The sequence below is a fragment of the Mus caroli genome, unplaced genomic scaffold (assembly GCF_978045245.1).
Source record: "Mus caroli unplaced genomic scaffold, Mus_caroli_1 scaffold_11, whole genome shotgun sequence".
Taxonomy (NCBI): Eukaryota; Metazoa; Chordata; class Mammalia; order Rodentia; family Muridae; genus Mus; species Mus caroli.
Window position 1 is genome coordinate 32,064,016 of NW_028227266.1, and position 23,085 is coordinate 32,087,100.

Genomic DNA, 23,085 nt, shown 5'->3' on the forward strand with positions numbered 1-23,085 from the left:
TTCCACAGAAGCTGCCAGTCCTGGAGATAGCATCGAAGCTCCCTGCCTAATTAGGCAAATACAAACAAACCCATCACTGATGTTTTCCACAGCTCATGAGAGTGAAATCCTGCTGCTGATAGCTTGTAAGACAACAACAACAACAAAAACCCCACAGCTCCATCCAAGATGCCTGCAGGGGACAGACCTAATTGCAGAACAGCAGGATGGGAGCTGGGCTGGAGGGCAGGGTGGACAGCTGCACAGAGGCCAGCAGCAGTTGGCAACCCTGCTTCACTTGCTTAGGCTTGTCCCTTTGCCCATCAGAAGGCAGGCAAGTAAGTGGGAGTTGGGTAGGCAGTGTCCTCCTTGGGTGCAGCTGATCCTTGTCATCATTTTTGGTTGACCCAGCTTAGCTATGGTGAGCAGGGTCCTTTAGTGTCATGATGAGAACAGTATGGTCTCAGGTGTAGAAGAGCTCACAGATCATTCTGCCAAGCCTTTTGAAAGTCCATGGATCCCCATGTCAGTGACCAAGGACAGGCACTGATGTATCCTGGTACAGTCAACCACCCTGTCCTGTCTCTCATCCACCCTTAGCTTATCCAGAATGGGCTCTGAAGAGAGAAAGCAACCAGCGCAGAGCCAAAAGAAGGAGCCCATGCATAATCCCAGAGCTCAAAGGCTGTGGGGAGAGCAGAACTCAGGTGAGGGCATAGATAGATAACATCCTTATAGGACAAATGAAGAGGCTTAAAGCCCAAGACCACAGAGAGAGCAAGGGGCTGCCTATGGCCAGAGCTGCAGTCAGTGTTTGCATTCAGCCTCCTGGCCACAGAAACTGCTGAATGATTCATCGTCTTCAAACTCTTACTTATCTATTATTCATCACCAGTGTGTATGCACTGAGGCCCCAAATTCCTAAGTGTCCTGAGTGCCTCCTAAGTGCTTAATCAGGCCCTGGGGCCTGGGGGTGAGAGTCAGGAATGCCCAGAAATGGGCAGGTATGGTGCCTTGTGCCCAGCTTTCCTAGATGTCCTGTACTCTTAGATTCCTGGAACAAAGCTTCTCTCCTGCTCTCTCTTGACCCCTTCCAAATAAATAAATCCCTAGTCCCTTTTCCTTCTGTTTTTCTCTTGCTTTCTCTTTTCTTTGTGACTCTCTCTCCCTCCCTCCCTTCTCTCTGTCTCTCTCTCCTTACACCCTCCCCTCCCTGTCCTCCTCCCCCCCTCTGCATTGCATTAGCAAACACCACTGAATATGGATAGCATCTTCCCAAAGCCAATACCCCATAGCCATGCCAGCCTGCTCAGCATGTCCTATGCTTTGTCTCTAACACTGACTTCCCACATTTTCCTTAGGCCTTAGAACCACCAGTGCAAACACAGACACAAACACAGACACACACACACACACACACACACACACACACGTTAAAAAATAAAGAAAGGGATTTAAAAAAAAAAAAGAAACAAACAAACAAAAGACTGGGGTTGTTGGGGTTGAGTGGTCCTGAGAATTAGGGAAGGAACCAGTAAGGAAGCTACTCTGAGGAAGTCTTACTATAGACATAAAGTTTCCAGTGTATTAGAGTCATCAGAAGGCCACCTGAGCTCAGCTCTACCCAGGCCAGGCATCAGACCCACTAGTCAACCTTCCAGAAAGATTTGCCATTGGCAGAAGGGAAGAATTCAGCCAGGAAGACCTCTGCCTGAGCCACTGTTCACTATATGTATAATTGCTTTTGCAAGGGAGATTTTTTTTTTAAGCTATTCTATTTAAGATGTCACAACATCTCCGAATGGCCCTCTGGAAACTGGCAACCAGACTATTTTGATCTCTTACATTTCTCTGCCTTCTCCCCCAGGTTACCCCCAGTACCTGGTGGTGGGGAACCACCTCTCAGGAGAGCATCACCTGAAAATCCTGAGAGCTGAGCTTCAGGATGATGCTGTGTATGAGTGCCAGGCCATCCAGGCTGCCATCCGGTCCCGCCCTGCACGCCTCACCGTCCTGGGTAAGTCACCTACATACAGGTATGCAGGGATAGCATAAGGACTCTGAGAACCTCCAACAGTTCAGCTACTGGAGGGTCCTTCTACAGAGCTTGTCATGGGGGGCTCCCCTTTGGATTTCATTGCACCTGGCTCCATCTACTTCTGCCCTCTCCTTTTCCCATCCAAAGGGGACAGGTAAAGGTCCCCCACCTTAGGAAATCATATTGCCACCAACCTATTATTGTCCTACCTAACCCATGTGTTTGGCTGTACCTCGGGAGTAGATGAGGGTCCTAGGTACTCTACAGTGTAAATGCGGCCAGGTCTGCTGCAGCAGTGCCTGTCTGGAAAAGAATGTGACAGAGACTGAAAGACCTTTCTTCCAGAGCTGACCTCCAAAAGGATCAGAAAAGTTCTATATGTCCTGACCCCCCTCCTAAGAATGAGTCTCAAGTTTGGTCCTCCATGACTTCAGTATGCAAAGACCCTTGTTCCAGGGGCCTTCAACCCTGGTCCCCTTGGAGTCCTGGTTCTCAGGACATCCCAGTAAGATATCATTTCATGTCCTAATTCTTAGTTTTCATTCTTGTTTGTTTGGTTTTTTTTTTTTTTCATTTTTTTATTCAAATGTCACTGGGACAACCTTCCTGAAGAGGTCCCCACTCCTCCATTAAGGGCAGACCTGCCAGAAGATGTAGAGAGGTGGGGACTTGTTCAATGACACCTTAAGCTTCCCAATTTTGGTTAAGAGTTCTGCATTGTCACCTCCTTCCTCTGGCCACATTTTCCAAGGAAGGGGGCTGTGGGGAAACAGTTCGTTCACATACGTGATAATCATTCATAATTGCAAAGTAGCTCCCAGCAGTTCTCAAAGTTCGTCCAGACTGGGTCATGGATTGTTACTACGGAGAGAAACTGAGGCTCAGAAAAGCAGAAGGCCTAGCTCGGGGTCTCCCTGCCTGTTCCACCTCCCGGACCCCTAGGGTTGCATCTCTGCCAAGTCCATGTGGATAGGGCCTGGGCAGGCGAGAGAGGAGCTCCAGCCTGGCCTTGGCTGCCTCCTGGCAGCTGCTGTGGAGCTCTGATGACAGAGTCGGCAGCTGGGATGCTGCTCATGCTCTGAGATGAAATATTTAAGAGCGTGTCGGGTTATCTTCAGATCTACACAGCTAAACGCAAGGGGTCCGTGATTCCAAGAGCGAGGGCAGACAGGCCACAGAGGACCATTTAGCAGCTGCTCGGCCTAAGCTGAGGCTGAGAGGGGCCGCTTCAGAACCTCACACACCCGCAACCTGGGAGCCAGTTCTGCCTGGCAGGAAAGGAGTGGAAAAGGCTTTTGCGGAGCAGAAAGGTTGGGAGATGGGGCCAGGCAAGGCATGCTTTAAGGGAGAGACAAGGACACTACAGGGAGTAGTAGCCATCTTCTTTTCCCCCTTGAGATGGGGCTAAGTTGAGAAAGGGTTGCCATGCGTTGTAGGGCTGAGAGGAGATGGGGAAGACCGGGTGTGTTTCCTGGTTGGGGCATTGACTGCAAACTGGCAGAACAGATTTGCCATGTGACACTGTAGGATGTTCACCTTCAGAGACCACTCAGTCCCCATCCTCAGAAACCTTCCTCTGCTCCCTCGAACCCTCCATGAGGCTGCCAGAGACTGCTGGAAAGAAAAGACCTACACACAGTCCATTCCTGGGATGCTATGCAGGAGCTAAAACAGAACGTTATTGTCCTCGAGATATAGAAGACTCACCAGCCAAGCCTGGCCACTCCCTGCTATCTCAGTTAACCAACAAAGTACACTATACTGAAACTCCATATTATTGAATGTGCTTTGCTGATAAACTTTGGGGGAGACTCAGAGAGGCAAAGGCATGCACAGGAGGTCACACAGCTTAATTAACATTTAAAATCAATTCCACATTTCCTAGCTCCAGACCAACAGTCCTTGCCCAGTCTTCTGGTCTCAAATGCCAGCAGAATGTCATCTGTCCTCCTGGTTAAAAGCCAGCCTTCTCAGAACAGGGCCTGGGGATTCAATCTGAACAGACCCAAATTTGTTTTGGGGTCACCTCTAAAAGATATTCTTTCTTCTCTGTGTGTCAGTCAAAGCCTTGGCCTGACACTGTGCCTAGGGCACAGAGCTGGGTTTCTGTGGTTGGGATATTTGTTCAAGCCTAGAGGTCAGCTGGAAGACTGAATGGTAAGGGCCCATTAGGGTACTCTGAGAGGATCCCTGCAGATGGAACAGAAGCACCGGGTGGTGTCTCCTTACATCAGCCATTCTCCCAGGCAAACTGGATTTGGGGGAAAAGAGGCTTCCAGGCTCCACATTCAGGACCTCAGCTATTTCTGAGGTGAAGAGGTCCCACTTCCCCACCTTGGAAAGTCTGAGGATCTATCCCAATCTTGCAGATCCTCTCTAGGTTTCTGGTCTTGCAGGGCTCCTCTCCTACCACCCCTAACTGGTAGCCAACCTTGCCACTGGAAAGGGTTCCTGGTCTGGGGATAAAACACATACAGTGTTTGTTAAGGACTCTTAAGGTTCTTAGAGCTGCTTTCCTGCCCAACCAGCTGAGACCCCCTACTTGCTACATTCTGACATCTCAGCCCAGGAAAGTGTCTGGGCCAGCTCCCCAAGGAGGGAAGCTTTTCCTGTGTTCCAGGAATAGGAGAGCTTCCTAATTTACTCTGTATTTGCCTGAGATAGATTTTTAATTAAATAAAGTAAGAGCTTGATTAGAACCTGCAGAAGATGTGAGGGCAGAATCAGATGGTATTCCGGCAAAATCGCAAAGCAAACACTCTGGCTAGAACACAGGGAGTCCCCCGGAGGTCTTCCATCAAAGCGCCAAGTGAGGAGGGCAAATACGAGAGATTATATAGCCAGCAGATGTGCACTGTTAAAATATGCATCTGCCGACAGTGTGCTCAAAGAAGCCAGGGGGCCAGCTCTCCAAGCCTGCCTAGCTCAGCTCAGCTCCAGGAGGGAATGAGGACCAGCCCAGCAGCCAAGCCTAGAGTCACAGACACGTTAATTAGCATTGTGTTTGCAGCACTCAGATGTAATCAGACAAGAACTGACTCTGAGCGGGAGCTTTCGCTTCCCTGGGAGGCAGAGGAGAAAGGAGCCAGAGAATGAGGGGAAAGTGGGGGAGTGAATTGTACCTATGAAGCTGAGCACCCCAGACAAATAAGCTATAACCCTGGTTATAGTCGGCTTGAGTTCCCCCAGCCATTCAACCAGCTGCCAAGGGCTAACCTTGACTTAAGCCCATGTCAATACCAAGATCTTTCCAGACACACATCCACTCAGGAAGTCTTTCTCTCCAGGAAAGAACCTCAGACTTCAAGTCAGCTGTGTGACCCTGACATGATTACTCAACCTCTCTGGGTCCCAGTTTCTTGGCCTGTGGAATATGAAGTGATGACTAAACAAGTGGTGTCTAAGAATTAGTCAGCTCCCAAACGGCTTTATTTCCAGTCAGAGGAGACCAGTATGGTATGCTGCACCAACTATTTTAGGAAAATGGGCCATTCCCCACTGGAGCCAAGATCTGAGTGGTGCCTGAGGCAGAGAAGGTAACTGCTCATGGTACTTTAGACAGCAGTCCACCTTGAAGCTAGGAAACAGGACCTCAAAAAATCCTATCAGACCTTGGGCCAGGCCTCTCTCAGTACCCCACTTTCACACACACTTAGCCATCTCTGCAGCAGCTTGGCTTAGATCAGCAGTTCTCAGCCTGTGAGTTACAACCCCTTTTGGGGGGGGGGTTTAAATGACCCTTTCACAGGGGTCATATGTCAGATATCTTGCATTTCAGATATTTACATTATGATTCATAACACTATCAACATTACAGTTATGAAGTATCAATGGAAATAATTTACTGTATTAAAGGGTCACAGCATTAGATCTAGAATCAGTGGCTTAAATGGACATCACAAGACCCACACACACATGTGTCGAGCTATGGAACAGTGGGAACCCTGTGGAGGAGGAACCCTCGATGAGGAAAGAGAGTGCCATCTAACAAAAAACCGTGTGGCCCTCCATCCATCTTAAAGCATTATACTAATGTATGCACAACAGAACCTCCACGCTTACCACAGGCAGGAGCTTCAAGGTCAGAACTGTAGGGCACCATTACACTTGATTTTTCCAAATGCCAGAAGACTCAAGTAACAAGACTTCCACCGTAGAGGAAGTGGAGACCATGGGTTTGATCATGAATTGTGTCCGGAGTGCTTTTCATTTCTAATTGTTAGATTCCTCAGTAAGTGGAAGACAAAGCCATCTTTGGACCAGTGAAGCTTGCATTTAGCCAGGTACAAAGTAGCTGACGAACGACAATCAGATTCAGCAACTAAACTGTGTCATTATGTTTCCAGGTAACAAATGCCATGCAAAGGAAAGGGTGGAGCTGAGGAAGGGGGACCACAGTGGGAAAGGAGGTTGAATGTCAGCTTGTTATTAAAAGGGCTTTGCTGGGGCCTTTCTCCCATGCTATCTTCCAGGCTCCATTAGAAGTCAGGTTTCCTAACCAGACATAAATACTTTAAGATAGAAACTAAGTCAGTGAAAATAAAAAGGGCAATCTTTCACAATGACGTCAAGTCCCGGACACCGAGAACGCAAACTGATACGCTCCTTAACTTGTTCTCCCACAGAACGGGCAGCAATTCTGAATTAGTTACTTCTCTTGTTGTTGTGACAAAATGACAGAAATGCTTCTGCAACCTAACTCAGAGAGGATTTGTTTTAGCCTAGGGCTTAAGGGGATAAGGCATGGCAGATGGGACCAGTTTAGTCTAAGGGTAAGTGTTGCCGGCCAGGTTTCTTTATAGCAGTGGAGGGCAGAAGCAGAGAGAGGAATGAATGTTAATAAGCAGCCCCCATTTTTTTCTTCCTTTTATTGTCTGGTCCAACTGTCCCAGTGGATGGCGCCACCTACATTCAGGTTGGGTCTTTCCTCCTCCATTAATTCTGTCTGGAAACACTCTCACACATGCCCAGAGGTGTGACTCCTGAATGGTTCTAAATCTCGTCAAGTCGGCAATGAAGATTAGCCATCACGAGCTCTCAGTTCATAATTCCAAAACTATAGAAGGCTACAGAGAGGAGAAGTGACTAACTTGTGCACTTCCAATCGTGGATGTAGAGCTGATATGATGCAGAAGAGGGCTGGCTTCTAGATGGTTCTGAATCTAGGTACTTGTTGGGACAGCCCCACCCTGAGCCCCTTGACATAAAATGACACGTATGTAGGGACAGTTGAAACATTTCGGAGGAGTGGAGGGAATTTGTCTCTGTACAAGAGGACCCAGAATGCCTGTCATGGCCCACAAGGTCCCCGAAGTATGCCATCTTCCTTCTTCCCAGTATTATACACTACACCTTAGCCCCAAACACCTACTTTACTCACGGCACTTCAGAGCCTGCCTCTGGCCCTTCCTACAACCCTTTCAGCATCTTCCCTTGGCTAAATACTGCCCATCTGACAAGATACACTTTAGGCATCACCACTTGTAGGAAGATCATTCCTGAAGATCCCATAGCCTGACTATTGAACTGTGTTTCTTCTGTCACTTGTAGGCTCCATGGCAACAACATGTTATATTGAGAGTGATTTTTTTCTGTCTGCTTCTAATGTGGAGTCTGACAGGAGCATCTATCAATCTTCATTCATGGCCTGAAAATACACACTGGGTGACCAGTGAATGTCCATTATGGCAATTGAAGCAACAGGACTTGGGGACAGTTAGAGGAAGGATAGTGTAAGCAGAGAGTAGTGCTAAGCTCACATGAATAGTGTGGCATGGTGTTGTATGGTGTGATACTGAGTAATCATTATATTGTATAGTGTTAAATGTGTTATAATATATGTGTGATGTGTGCTGTGATGTCCTACGACATGGTATTATATTGTATGGTATGGTATGATATTGTGTTTTGTGGGGTGATATTGTATGGTATGGTGTTGTGTGACAGGATATTGTGTCATGTTGATGCTGTGTGATATGGTATTTTATGGTGTGGTAGTGTGTGGTGTGGTATGGTGTTGAATGGTGTAGCCCTATGTGGTGTGGTAGTGTGTAGTATGACCATATGTGGTTCTGTATGGTGTAGTATCAAATGGTGTGGTGCTATGTGGCATAGTAGAATGGTATGGTGTCATGTGGTGTTTGGTTGTATAGTGTGATGTTGTGGTACCTAATGTTCTGTTGGGTAGTGTGGTGTGGTGTGGTGTGATATGGCATAGCATGGTGTGGTATGGTGTGGTGGGATGGGGTGAGGTATTTTGGATAATATTTAGAGAGACACTATAGGCTCTCATGGTTTGGAGCCCAGACTCTGGAAGCCAGATTGTCTGCCCTTAGAACCTGGCTGCATTCCTTTACTGGCCGTGTAACCTTGATGGAGTTACTCAGCTCCCCTGTGCCTGCATATGAAGTGGGAGACATAACCATAGTGCCTTCATGGTGACAAGAATGACTTAATGAAGCAGCATATGCAAGCATGTCTCAAAATAGTGCCTGAATGAAAGCAAGACCTGAAAGCATATGGCTGCTATTATGTTATCTAGCTCGATTGCTGCTATTACTGCTCAGTGCCCAGAACCACCACCAGTAACCCTCCTTCCCAGAGAACCAGCTTCAGGCCTAGAGAAGCTTGTTCACAGAAACAGCAGGCGGGAAGCTGGATTCCCGGAGGTCCCTCCCAGGCACATGCAGGGAAGACAAGCAGAATTGATTCTTTATCTCCTTATTAAGTCTGTTTAGCCTGGGCTGTGGCCTGGTCTTAGGTGCTGGATCTCATTTGGGCTGTGTGCCTGTTTCCTGCCACATTCATTACCCTCAATCACTCCCGAATAGGTGCAGCAAACAAGCCAGAGATGGGAGAGGAGAGAGAGAAAAAAAAAAAATCACACAGAAAAACATCCTTATCTTCCCAAGTTCCATATGGGAGGCAGCCTCAGTAGTCTGCACCATCTCTGGTACAGTCCACTGGACACCAAGTCCTTCCCTTTCCTGATGTACCTTTCTGGGTGGTCCAGACCACCCCCAGTACTCTCCCCATTCCCTTCCTTTTAGCCATTACCCACCCCCTTCTTCTCTGGTGAAACTCCTCTTACCTGCCCCCTCAGGTGACAAAATGAACACAACTAAAAGCTATGGCGTTGACTGACTGAAGCGCCTCTCTTCTAAATTCAAAGGCTCAGGCTCAGGAGTTTGAGACGGTGATGTCCTGGATCTACAACTGGGTTCTGTATCTGCCACCCTGAGTATCTGCACCACAGTTAATGTGGCCAGGAGAAATAAGGGCACTCCTGTCATACATGATGCTGACCTGCAGGGTTGGGTCGCTCTGTGACACTTGTCATTTCCACCTCTTTGGACATGGGGCCCTTCCCTAGCTAGGGTCATCTACCATGGAGAGAAGTGAAAAGGTATCAGAGAACTAAGCCACTCTCAAGGCTCCAGGAGGCCTAGGGAGCCATCAGGGTGGAGGCAAACGTGAAGCTTCCATTCCCTGCCCTCACACAGGGAAGTTAGCCGAGGCACAGGCTACTCTTCAAGAGAACCAGAACCAGGCCTGTACCTCACAAGTGACCTGGAAGCCTAATGTGGCCTGCCCAGCGGCCTTACTATTTAAAGGTGGAGTCGACATCACAAACGGACCTCCCCTCAGCTTCTTGGGTTTTCAAAGCCAGGACATGGGAAAGCAGGGATGTTCTTAGGAGCCCAGTTAGAATCTGCTGCACACACAGGGCACTCAGTCTCCTGCCCTGAGACCCCATCGTCTTAATACTTTCCATCCACCCACCTTGGTGTCCCCACCTCCATCTCCAGAGGACTGGGGCCCACCAAGGCATGCCCCTAAAATGTGATGTCACCATACCCAGAACAGTGGCAACTCTCCAGGTCCACATAGAACAGAAGGTCCAGCCTGGGACTCAAAATCACACATTACTACCCCTAGCCCTGCCACTGCCAAGAGTGAGGTACAGCACCATAGCTCTAGCTACCTTCTCCCTGGTAAATCCAGGAGCTTGAAAAGGTGAAGTAGAAATCCACCCCACAGTTTACCTGTGACTTTCCCGTAGCCACTCATGATTTGGGGGTCCACACAAAGGGTATTGTTCCTTGAGTCCCTCTTGCCTGGCTTCTGAGAGCAAGCATAATATGTGCTTCTACAGTTTTAGTCAAGCATGACCCTGAGCCATGCGGAGCACACTCACCTACTCAGCAAATATCACATCCCAGAGATCTGCAGAAGTCAAGACCAAATTCTCTGGTGTCTGTATTCGGTGTAAGACCAGCAGCTCTATGGCTTCCCTGTGCAACCATCAGGGATCAACTGCCTGCAGAAAAACCTGGTCCATCCTACCTTTCCTGGGGCTAGTTTCTCCGGCATGGGTTGCTTCTAATATCCAGGCAGACTTCATAAAGCACAAACAAGAGAGCTACCTCTGTCCTAGTACCCTGCTAGGTTTCTTGTTCAGGATATCCAGATAATTACTGGCCATTTGAACAGACTCCTGCTCATGCTCCCATAACCACACACATAGATACCTTGGTCTCTGAATATACACACATAGCTACATTTGCGGCCCTGATATACATAGACAAAGACATGTGTGTCCCTGATATACATACATAGGTACATGTGCATCCCTGCACACAGGGACTAAGAGTGCAGCTACATCATCAGTGTCCACCCAGTAGAAAATCGTGAGAATGTTGATAAAAGGGGTCAGTCATTGTTAGAAAATGGACCGGTTCTTGTGGGGTGACAAAGGTATTAACTCTTACCCTTTGTCAGGCCCAGAGAAGAAAGGGGCAGATAGAAAGCCAGTTCATCAGCTTGAGTCTGCTTCTCTATTGATTTCCCCCAATGACAAATGAAATGCAGAGAAAGAGTCACTGCAGATAGGAGTAGAGCAGGAATATCATGCCACACACGAATGAACTGTCCCTTTCCTGTCCTGGCATCCTGGTGTCAGCCCTGGGACTCTGAGCCAGCCCAGGGTGAGTCTAGAAAGACTGAGTTAGACAGGGAGCCCTCTAAGGGCTAAAAATAGCTCATCTCTGCTCTGCTCTGCTCTGACCTCAGCCCAGGCCTGAGATGAGGCTTTCATGGCAAATTATGGATTTAAAACTGGCAATGAATCCCCATTACAGCATGAAATGAGAAAGGAAAACGCCGTTCAACAGAAGCCTTTCCCTGGCGGCCAGTGGGCTGAGGGAGGGTGGGGCTTTAGGAAAGGTTTAGCGGCTAAGTTACACATCCACACACCCCACTCTAGGAGCGGACTCATAGAGGTCATAGACAAGGTGAGCGGAGATCTGGAAGAGTGGGCGGGGCCCCAACCTGAAGAGGGCATCCACTTCACACTAGGCCAAATACAACAGAGGCGGGGGGGGGGGGGGGGCGCGCGGGGATTTGCAATGCCCTGTGGCCAGAAGCCAGGTCCAGACAGTAATAGATTTTCTTTATCTTTTGAGGGGAGGTAGGCTGGCGGGAAGAGGATGCAGGTATGTATATGTGCATATGTGTGCAGCTTCATGCAGAAGCCAGAGGTCAAGGCTGAGTATCTTGCTCCATCCGCTCCCGTTGTTTGTTTGTTTGTTTGTTTGTTTGTTTGTTTGTTTTTGAGGCAGGATCTCTCAGTTAACTTGTTCTCACCAACTTAATTAAGGTGGCTGACTATGAGCTTCCAGGGACCCACCTGTTTCTTCATCCCCCCATCCTCCTAACCCAAGGCTGTAGCTACAGATGTGCATACCCAGCTGTTTATGTGCTTGCTAGAAATCTGATCTCAGGTCCTCAAGCCTAACCAGGACCCTTAATTAATTGATCCAACTCTCCAGCATCCAGTGATTACTTTTATGTAGAAAAAAGATGACATGCTGTGAGTGGAGTGGCAGCTCTGTGGCTATGAATACTTGCTCTTGTAGAGGCTCCTTCCTAAAATCTACATGGCAGCCTATGTAACTCCAGTTCCAGGAGATGTGGCTCCCTCTTCTGGTCTCTACAGATACCAGGCTTGCACACAATTCACGTATGTACATGCAAGCAAAGCACATAAAAATTTTTAAGGAGAAGATATCTTGCTGCTTCTGGAGTGGGGATGGCCTCAGCTTTGTTACTGTGTTGCTTCAATTGGTCCAGCCATGTGCTTATGGGTGTCTATGCTGCCTTTACAAGCTTCCCCAGGAATCGATACAGCCCCTGAAGCTATCATCCTCATACCACCCCTACAGGCTCTAGGGATGGTCAACACAACCAGGAATTTTCTATTCTGCTCCAGCACACCACCAACACTGCAGATCCTTAGCAGGCCCAGCTGAGCCTCATGTTTCCTTCCACATCCAACATCAAGCCATTTACTCTGATATACTGACCTAGGGGTACCAGAAGAATTGTCATCACCTTGAGAATAGACACATAAGAACAACTGCAGGAAGTGTTGAGAGGTCAGAACAGCCTCAAAGACACAGACCCAGTCCTTGGTTCTGGAATTTAAAGATATAAGGTATATACTAAATGCATATTTAAATTAAGAGGGGGGAGGGGCTGGGAAGATGGCTCAGTGGTTAAATGCTTGCTGTGCAGATGTGAGGACCAGAGGTCTGATTCCTCAGGACCCACTGAAATGCTAACTGAGGGTGGTGTTTCATCTGTAATTCCAGCCATGGAAAGCAGAGACAGGGATTCCCCACAGCAAATTGGCTAGTAAGACTACCCATATCAGTGAGCTCTGGGCTTGATTGAGAGACCCTGCCTAATTGAATATGATGGAAGAACAGAGAGATCTAGACCAATTCCCAACACCAACCTCTGGTGTTGTATACACAACCCAAATGTCTGAATTCCCATACTCAGGTGTGCCCGCACATGTGTAAACACACATGAGAAAAGATGGAAAAAGAAAAAATTAAGGGGGGAACTTTAAGTTACTACAGAGACGACTTGATGGGGAGAAGCTCCCCCTCAAATATTTGAAGAAGGAAAATAGATTTATTTCACGGAGCTCAAGAGCGGAACCAGGCTGGGCAGGATGTGTTTTGTCTTAGCAATTAAAACTGAGAGTCTGAGCTTAGTGAAGTGGTAAGCGCTCTGTCTCTTGGAGGATTCAAGCAGACACTGAGTTTCCCATGTGCCTGTTTCTACAGGGACGAAGTGAATATATCCAAAGATGGAGAATCTTATCGTGGGGTAGAGCTCCAGGAATTGGGGGGCCGTTCTGAAGGAGAAGACCTAGAGTCACATCAAGATGTCCCCATCTCACCAGTATCTCCACCACACAGTGTGCCATGGCTCTACAGATACAACTCTCCCCACCAGTGGAATATCAGCCTGGATCAAAAGTCAGAGAAAATGTAAAGACACGATGCTACCTCCAGGGTGGTAGCCTTGTTGCAAGGGGAGTCACAGACAGCAGAAGTCATTGAGTAAGAAAACCCTGTTGTAGTCTGCAAACCCATTAACAAGACCTTGATGTGCCGTGGGCATGTCACGATATGATCCAGAGCGTATAGACTGTTACAAGGGGAGTCAGAGCCTAATGTGACCTTGGTAATGTCAACCCCATGCCATGCACACCAGCTGCAAAACTAACTCAGCATCCAAAGAGCATACTAAAGGGTCCAGACAGTGGCAGTGAAACACAGGGACCTCCCTAAAGGAATTCCATGGGACTCTAAGCTTGGACAGTATCACATGTGGTTTAATAAGGAGTGGGAAGGGCTTTTCACCAAGGTGAAAGGCAAGCTGAGATTTAGTGCGATTGTAACTGAGTGCGTCAAGGCTCCCATCAGGAAAAAAAGGCATATGCCGGGATGGTACAGGACATGACAATGTGTCGGAGCAGGGGTGGCAACTTAATCAGAGCTGGCACCTTTTTCACCCATGCTTAAGACACTGGCATCCACTCACAGGAAGTTCTGATCATCATACCAGATTGCTGATAAGCATAGCAATAGGACCTAGCTTCCAACCTCCATCCCCAAATCTGTTGCTCCCAGACCTCAGGCAGCTGCCCCTGGATATGCGCCACTGGGCACATCATCTGTCCACAGAAATGGCAGGCTCTCAGCTGGTTCTGAGTGGAGAAAAAAAAAAACAAAGACAACTCCAGTTAGTTCCTCTGTATGCCTTCCAGGGCCCCATTAGTTCACATGTGAGCCTTCCCTCACCCTCTTGCCAACTCTATCAGGCAGGCCCTTGTCACCAGAGAGGCCCTTTACGATGCCTAAGCTCACAGAAGAAAGTTAAGGAGCCAAAATCGGAACTGGCCCTCTCCAAATGCTGTGCAGACTCACTACTGCCCGTCTCCCACATACAATCATGGATGGTGGCTAGGACTCCGTTCCAGCATCTGGATGCTGTAGAAGCCTTTCAGAACCCTCACAGCATCTCCGGGCCCACAGAGCCAGAGTTTTATCCTGGACAGTTAACTAAAGGTTCCAGTTAACTAAAGGGCCCTTCCTGGCAGGTTCTGTCCCTCAGTGCACCTGGAAGCTAGACAGCCACATCAACTTTCTATCCCCTTGAATCCCATTGATGGCTGCTTCCCTCTCTTCTTGCCACATCTCTCAGGGCTTGACTGCTGCCCTGGCTATATGGGCAGGTTTTTCACAGGCCCAAAAAACTCACGCACACAGCTGCCCCCTTCTCACAAGAATAAACAGCTGAGCCCTACAACCTGAGAAGACTGACAAAACATTTGCCTTTTCACAAATCGGTCAGATGTTTATATAAATAAAGGTCTTCCCATATGTAAATATGTTAGGAAAGACTGGTATATCACACAGATGGCATCTGGTGATGGTGGTGATGAGAAAGAAGGGTGAGAACCATACACCTTCTCCAGAGAAGCTGACTCTCCTCTAACCCAAACACACCACTTCTGTCACTCTCTGCTCAATTCCCCGGACACACAGACACTAGGATACTGGAGATAACCCATTTTACAGATGGATCAATTGAGGCCAAAGTCTTCCTCTCAGAGTTCTGCATCCACAAAAGTATCTGAAATTATTGCATCTGTATACAGGCTTTTTTCTTGTCCTTATTCCCTAAATAACACAGTGTAATGGGTGTCCACGTGGCATGTACATTGCATGGTGAGTGGCCTACAAAGGGTATACACAGGATATACATGACTATCATGTCATTTCATATAACGGACATGAGCATCCATGAATTTTGATATCCAAGAGAACATTTTGTCAAACATTTCCTAATTATTCTGTTCCTTTTGGTGTTATAGAATTATTTTCTTAACCCCATTTTCAAATTGTCCGTTGCTAGTATAGAAATATAATTGGTTTTGTATAGATGGAGTCACTTGTCAATAAACCCCTTCATCTGCTAAAAATGCATTTAATACGCCTGAGCTGCCAAACATCCTCGCTTAGCCACATGGTGCATTGTAGAGGAATAGTCACATACCTTCACTAACAGGGGCTGCTTGGAAACTATGGCTCACTGCCCAGCCTCTTGAGAGCGTGGAACCACATCCACCAGCCCAGGAAAAGACAACTCAAAGCACAGTTTGCCCTGGATGCAAGTTGCTTTCACACCTTCACCAAACGGAAAAAAGGAAAAAAATCATTAGTTGAACCATCATCCTGTAAGCCCTATGTACATGGAGCTTGGATCCTGTGACCTTGCTGACTATTTTTTTTAATCTAACTGATTTTTTTTCTGAATTCTATAAGATTTTCTGCATGCAGAATCATCTTGTATGCACATAAAAACTGCTTAAATCTTTCCTGTTCTGCAGACTTTCATCCTTATTGTACCAGCCACAACTTCCAGTCCAATGCTAAATGCAAGTGGTGAGAACAGACACTCTAGTTTGGTTTCCAAGATTATAGAAAATCATCCCACCACACTATGTAATGCCAGCTGAATGGTTTCCATCAACGCTGTGAAGCAGGTTGAAGTACCCATATGTTCCTACTTTGTTGAGATGGTTTTTTATTTAATTTTTAACTGACATACAAAGCTGTGCATGTTCGTGGGGTACAATGTGATGCTTCAAAACATGCATATGTTATACAGTGATCAAAGGTAATTAGCATATCCACCACCTCAAATATTCAGAATCTCTTTGTGTCAAGAGCATTGGTATCCCCTGGTCTAGCTATATTAAAATGGGCATGACAGCATTGCTAACCATGGTCACCCTGTGTAACATGACACCAGAACTTATTTGTCCTAGCAAATTATAACTTTATACTAATGAGTACTCTATTAGAGTCATTGTCTTAAGTAGTGTCAGACTCTGTGACGTGCTTTTCTGCTTTCTTAACATGATCATATGGAGTTCGTTCCTTATTCTACTAATGTGCTCTATTAATTGGATATTACCCAACAACCCTTCAATTATCAGGACGAGAGCATCCTATTTGGTCACTGTGTGGTGCGTCTTATGTTTGCTAACTCTTTATTGAATAGTCTTCATCTATATTCATGATGGACAGCAGCCACTAGCTCCTTTTTCCTGTAATATCCTCATTTGTCTTTAGAATCTGAGTGTTTACTGGTCTTGTAGAATGAGTGCAAAGTTTCCCTCTTCTGTTTTTTGGTTTTTTTGGGTTTGTTTTTTTTTTTTTTTAAGTTCCATGAAGGAGTGATTCTAGTTACTAGAATTCATCAGTAAAGCTATCTAAGTTCAGGGCTGCTGTTATGGAAAGACTTTCATTATTAATTTAATTTCTCTATTTGATTTGGCCAATTCAGACTCCTCTTTGGAATTTAGCCTTTATGCAAAGGCTTGTGGAAGGGAAGGAGTTAGTTGTCAATCTTGGAGCCAAATCCACCTCCCAACCCCAGTCTTGAAAGCAGCAGAGATGCAAAAGGATTCTTAACAGAGGGGAAAACAGGGTCTCTCTCTCTCTCTCTCTCTCTCTCTCACTCTCTCTCTCTCTCTCTCTCTCTTTGTCTCTGTCTCTCTGTCTTTCTCTCTCTCCCCTCTCTCTCTCTCTCTCTCTCTCTCTCTCTCTCTGTCTCTCTCTGTCTCTGTCTCTGTCTCTGTGTGTCTCTGTCTCTCTCTGTGTGTCTCTCTCTGCCTCTCTCCGTGTGTCTCTCTCTGTCTCTGTCTGTCTATCTGTCTATCTCTCTCTCTCTCTCTCTCTCTCTCTCTCTCTCTCTCTCTCTCTCTCTCACACACACACACACACACACACACACACACACACACACACTGGGTTGGGAACAGATTGTAAGAGGACACTGGAGGGAGACCTATGGAGAGGCGGCCACGGTCAGTGAGACCAGGACAGTGTGGAGATGCAGAGCTGATATTCAAGAAAGGAACCCAGCTTGTTGCCAACATTTCTGCCATGGGCCTTTCAGCTCCATAAAATGGTATGCAAAATTCAGAATGCTTGCAAACATTTCTGAGACCAACTCTACATTCTCACCCCCTAAAATTTAAGAATGATTGCTCTAGACCAATATGTTGGCATGTCCAGGCAGCTGGGACAAACACCAAGCTGTGGGTGACTTAATTATTTATTCTGCACAGTTCTGGAGTTGGTCTTCATTCTAAGAACAGGGCACCAGCCAGGCTAGGTTCTCCCGAGCACTTGCTTTAGGTCCCTACTAGTCCTTTCCTGGGGCATGACCACAGACAAACACAAACTAAATCACTTCTTTTACTAGGGACACTAACACCATTGAGAGAAGACTGACTACCACTCTCATGATATCATCTAACTCAGATTTCTTCCCAAACACCTCATCTGTAAACTTTGTCCCATTGAGCGTTGGGATTTCAGCATCCGTGTGTGGCCACACCACCCTGCACCCACTAGATCTCATCTCACTTTGGAAGCTAAGCAGGGCTGGACCTGATTCAGACTTGGATGGAAGAGTTTTAACATATGAGTTGGGGTTCAGGGTACCCATAGACAATCAACCCACAGTAGTCCACCTCTGCAGTTTGGGGGATTGTGGTTTGAAAAGGTTGAAGTACTGCCTCACATCCTCCTAACTAAGTGGATATAGAGAGCCAGAGCTGTTCAACAGCCGTATGCCCTGCAGTGGGAAATTTCCTCATGGGATGCACAATCAGAATCCCTCCGCCTAAACCAATGAGACCCCTCTCCCCGACTTGGGTACAGAGAGGGCAGGTACACCAGCTTGGCTCCTATTCATTCCTCTTCCAGCCTCCAATATCCACCTGCCTCCCAGGCTAGGACCCCACCTCCATGTCCACATCACCTGGACAGCTGCTGCCATCACCCACTGGCACCAAACCCCAACCTTTCCCGGAAGGTCTAAGAGCAGGCCTGCCAACAGCCGAGCACCCTTTGCACTCAAGAGCTTGCCAAAGCTATTGCTTATCTGCCTACGAAAATGAGAGTCCTTGGTTATTATCTACATGGCAATCTTATCTAAACAGATTTGGGTGGCAAGAACAGAGAGGAAAATAATTAAAGGGGGAGGAGGTGAAATGTTGACATTATTATTATTTAAGTGCTGCAAAGCTTTTAGTTTGTGTTTTTATACCGGTGACACCAACGAGGGGCGGGGTTGGAGGGGAATCGGCTGGGCCGATTATCTAAGCTGCACACCCGCTCACCCCTCTGCCTCACTGCCTGTAAATCTTATTAAACAGCTTCCATTGGCAAGACAGAAAAATAATTAAGGCAAAGGTGGGCGAAATGTTGATGTTATTACTGTAATGCAATGGCCTGATCAGCTTCTACACCAATGAAATGCAACGGAGGGAAATCAGTTTGCAAGATTTCCTTTCTGTGGTGCTAAATGGAGCCTCAGGAAGCTGCGTTCAGAGCAGAGAACAGTGACAGGCCAGGAATGGTTCCAACCCTGTGTCCGTCTCTTAGGAGCCTTTAAGCCCACAATTTACCTTTTGACTGTGTTCTATTTTCTCACAAATCCTTTATTTCCCACTTACTGAGTGACTAGAGACACCACACCAAAGAGAGAAAGGAAGAGAGTGAGTCTCCGGCTGCTGGTCTTAAAATCCCATAACTGAAAATGGTTCTCCAGGGGAGACGGTTTTAACACTCACTGGAAGCCAGGGCTTAATTGAATTACTTTTCCTCCAAGGTGTGCACTTCTGACCACACCCATCTTGGCCTGCCAAGGGGCATGAAGGGAGTTATCAAGACAGCCCCAGGCTCATACTGCCCGTTCTAGAGCTGTCTTTCCCATAGACATGCAGGTCGAATGAGGCAGGGGTCAGGCATATTCTGTACGGGGCAGCAGGGGTTTGCAGCTGAGTCATGCACCTATGGCCTCACTTTCTAAGTGGGGACCACTGTTCGAATGGCTGAACCCAGCTTCATGAGCCGCAGCTGGCAACTAGCAGGCCAGAGAGCAAGCTCAGAGATGGGGCTGGTTAGCTCCCCAAGTGTCATTAGATGTTTTTTTACAGTGATTGCCAACATTTAAGACTCTGGGGCTTTTGTATGAAAATTCAGACCTCTGGTTTCTCTTGCAAAGCCTTGGCAGTAGTAGGCTGATTTGCCTCTTTGGCAGCCATCATATAATGCCTGTTCCCTCTGGCAGATGTGATGTTCTAGTCCCTTCCCACCCCTGACCATGGCTTACCATGACTGCAGCATGCATACGTGTCACCAAGTTAGGGTAGTAGCCCTGATCTCACCCACCCTTCAGCGCGATCACATCATAGGTGAGGATAAACTGAAAACAGAGCAGGAAAAGTGGTTGTGGGATGGCAGAGACAAATGGCGCCCTGTTGTGCCAGGGGAGATGGCAAGGGCAGGCTTTAAAGAGTTTGTAGGTGAGGTATGAACATGACTGGAATTTGGACAAATTAATCAAATTGTCATGGGTGAGTGGGCACAAGTTTCTCTCTGCTAACAGCTGTTCTGGTTTAAAGAGCCCAGAATTTGGAATTGAACTTCCTGAACCCGTATCCTAGCTAGGAAATGCTCCATGCAACGTATGTGTAAGAAGAACCCAGGAAGAGCTGGGGTGGTTCCCCAATATTTCACCTTCCCATGAAGGAGGAAAAGTGGTTTGCAGGGTATGTGTGAAGATACAAACAAGTGCCTATCTGGATATGCACATCTACAGATCTCCCTATGTGTCCCTGCCTCCCCCACACCTCCATATAAGCTGTCTTAGCCTCTAAGACCCACCTGGATCCTCTAGTGATGCAAGATGGAGGAAGGCCATGGGCTTACGACCATACTCAGCCATTCACACTTGGGCCAGAGCCAGACTAGCTTCACAGTTTGCCCACCAAGCTGCCATCTGTAGCCTCAGCCACTTTCCTAGGAGTCCACAGGTGAGCAGAGACAAGTAGGGGAGGCTCCTACTGATTCCTAGCAGTGCCTTTGTGCTAGGTATGCCCTGTCTTGGGCACAAGGCTCATAGTTACGACCCATAGGAAAAGGCAGGGAAAGGCACATCTGAGAAAGCTCAAAGATGTTTCTTTCAAAGGTTGCAGATGGCAGAACTGGGGTCATGGGCAGATCCAAACAGGTGTGCAGAACTGGCAACAACCAGCCCAAAGGATCTAAACGAGGTAAAGTTATACCTCTACTCCTGACATGGTGCAGGAGTAATGTTCCCTGTTATAACATCTTATATTCTGGTCAAAGGAGTTAATGAGACCAACATGACCACACCACCACAAAGGAAAAAAAAAATAAGAATGCAAGAAAAATAAAGCCCATGAATTTTGTTTTCAAACAAATCAAAGAGGGTCACTGGTCTAACCTGTCACCACAAAGGCTTGGGGTCTAGCCTTTCCACACTGCTGTAGCAGTGAGTTCTCCAAAGGCTACGGGCTGAGTTGCACTGCAGTAGCCACTGGCCACCAAGGGCTCTTTAAATTTAAGTGTGAATGAATTCAGGTTAAGCTCAAAATGCAGCCCCTCCATTGCACCAGCCTTGTTCGGTGCTAAAATCCCAAATGGCTTTGGCAAGGCTGGTTTAAGTGGGATTTCAGCATTCCTGAGTCCTCTGATGGAAACCAGTTAATCACACCATAGCAAGCCAATAGCATGCAATGAGGAGGCAGGCTGGAGAGTTGGGCCTAAGAGAGAACAAGGTGGTCCAAAGCATTAGTGCCAATGCCAGCATGCAGTTGGTGGACAGCAGCTTCTAATTAACTCGTATTCAGTCAGTTATTCTCCTGGTCTGTGTTAAATCCCTACTGTGTGCATTGTACCAGATGAGAGGGAGAGATGCAGAGATAGTCACACATCTTCTGTGCACTTGGTGGCTTTAGTCCAGAGGGGAGGAAGGAGCCATATCACCACATGATATCACAGGAGGCAGAAGAGCACCTAGAATTGTCCATACAAATGCTAAGGAGGCATCAGATCTGCTAAGGAGGCCTAAGGAACCTTCCAGAAGCAACAGCTTATGAACATCCCCAGGCTGGAGGATAAAATCCCATCACAGTGACTTGAGCAAAAGCCCAACTAGCAAACACCATTGTTTCTGAGGGTGTTTGCCAGTGCAGTGGGTGTTGGGACTGACAGAGAATCAGAATCAGAGAAAAGGGCCTTGAGCCATGCTAAAGAGTCTGAGCCAGGCAGGCAGTGGGGAGTCGTGGTTGTTGCCCAATGTGATAATGGATCCAGTGGTGTCCAGGATGGAGCCGTGCAGAATGCAGGACCTGAGATATAAGGACAGGAAGTGCTGGGTAATTCATTTCTGGCTAACAGAAGTAGGATGAGCCCAAGCTTGCACAGATACTTGCTAGAGGCAAAAGAAAGAGATTGTCCTGGAGCAAGAGGCATGAACCAGTGTGAGAGGGCCCTTCCATCTGATTTCATCAGGGCGTTCGTAGCAATGCCTTTAACCTGGTTGAGTCCAGCAGTGGCTCTAGCAGGAAGTATCCCATGCTGCGCTGCGCAATGTTCAGGGTTGTTTTTGATGTTCCAGAAATTTCCAAGCCTCTATGTCCTGATCCCCTGAATAAATGAACTGATGGAGGGACTCCATGGTCACTGTAGAGGAGAGAGAAGGCCTCACCTTGGACATACATGGAGAAAGCATGCCTCATGGGACCTGAAAACAGGAACACTCACCCACCCGCTCAGTTCCCCAAGCTGCTCTCTCTGGCTCTGGCTCCTTCGCTTACAGAAGGTGGGGGATGAGATATGAGGTAGTACTACCCTCACAAGCCCCCTGTTCCATGGCACTCAGCATGCCCCGGAGACCATTAGCACCTCTCGGGGAATATTTAACTGAAAACAATTTCTAGTCGGGATCTGTTATAATTACTAATTAGATCTGATTATAATTATCTTTCGCTGCCATCCTTTACCTGACACGCGGGGTAGTGCGACGCCTGGCAACAATTAGCAGCAAGTCTTTCCTGATACACTGGATGATTAGAGACACAATTGCAGGGTCGGGGGGAAGAACCTGGCTTATTAAAGGGAGGCCGCTGTTTACCGAGGAATGTTGTGAACAAATTAGATTAAATTAATGAGAAGAAACTTGGAGAGAGGAGATGGGCTTTTTATTTTTTCTTTTTTGTCTCTGCTGATGACATCATTTGGGGAAAGGAGCTCTGTTCCCCTTTATGGTCCCCTTCTGTAACTAACCTCAGGTCTTCAAGGTTTGGGAGCCACCATCATTCGGCTAGCCCAGTCTAGACCACTGCGATACAGTGGACCACATACGCAGTGTTATTCACTGTGTGACTTCGGACAAGTGGCTTTGGACATGTTTGTATGAGAAAGAAGACAGTGTAAGCTAGATGCTATAGCCAATTATCTGCATGATCTCTGGGAGGGTGAAGAAAAATGTGGTGTACATAAAACAGGCCTACAAGCTTTCTTGGGGCAGAGAAAATAGGCATTTTGCAGTCTCTGGGTTAAGCTCCAAGACGGACAGAAATGGTAACTAAAGGAAGGCTTGCAGGAAGCCCCTCCCCCATGCCATTAAGGGGCTTCTCCCTCTCCAAGAGTGGCAGCTGCAAAAGAAAGGCTAACCAAGGCAGACCATCCCCCAGCAGACACACTCCCTGTGCATGCCAGTGGGGCTTCATCAGTAAATTAAATCAGGGACTTTCCAATTAGTGTTCACTGTGAAGAGGGAAAGCTGGAAGCCTGCCGTGCATCCCAGGGAAAGTCAGC

The 23,085-nt window shown here is 47.3% G+C and overlaps 1 protein-coding gene across 7 annotated transcripts in view; it reads left to right on the forward strand.

Moving 5' to 3' along the window:
- The window catches only part of Kirrel3 (kirre like nephrin family adhesion molecule 3), a 573,977-nt gene that overhangs the window by 466,850 nt on the left and 84,042 nt on the right, over nt 1-23,085 (forward strand). For all 7 annotated transcript variants that reach the window (XM_085844510.1, XM_085844512.1, XM_029481204.2 and 4 more), the window contains exon 5: nt 1,847-1,996. In XM_085844510.1, the coding sequence (XP_085700636.1) occupies nt 1,847-1,996 (150 nt within the window). The remainder of the gene's footprint in view (nt 1-1,846; nt 1,997-23,085) is intronic.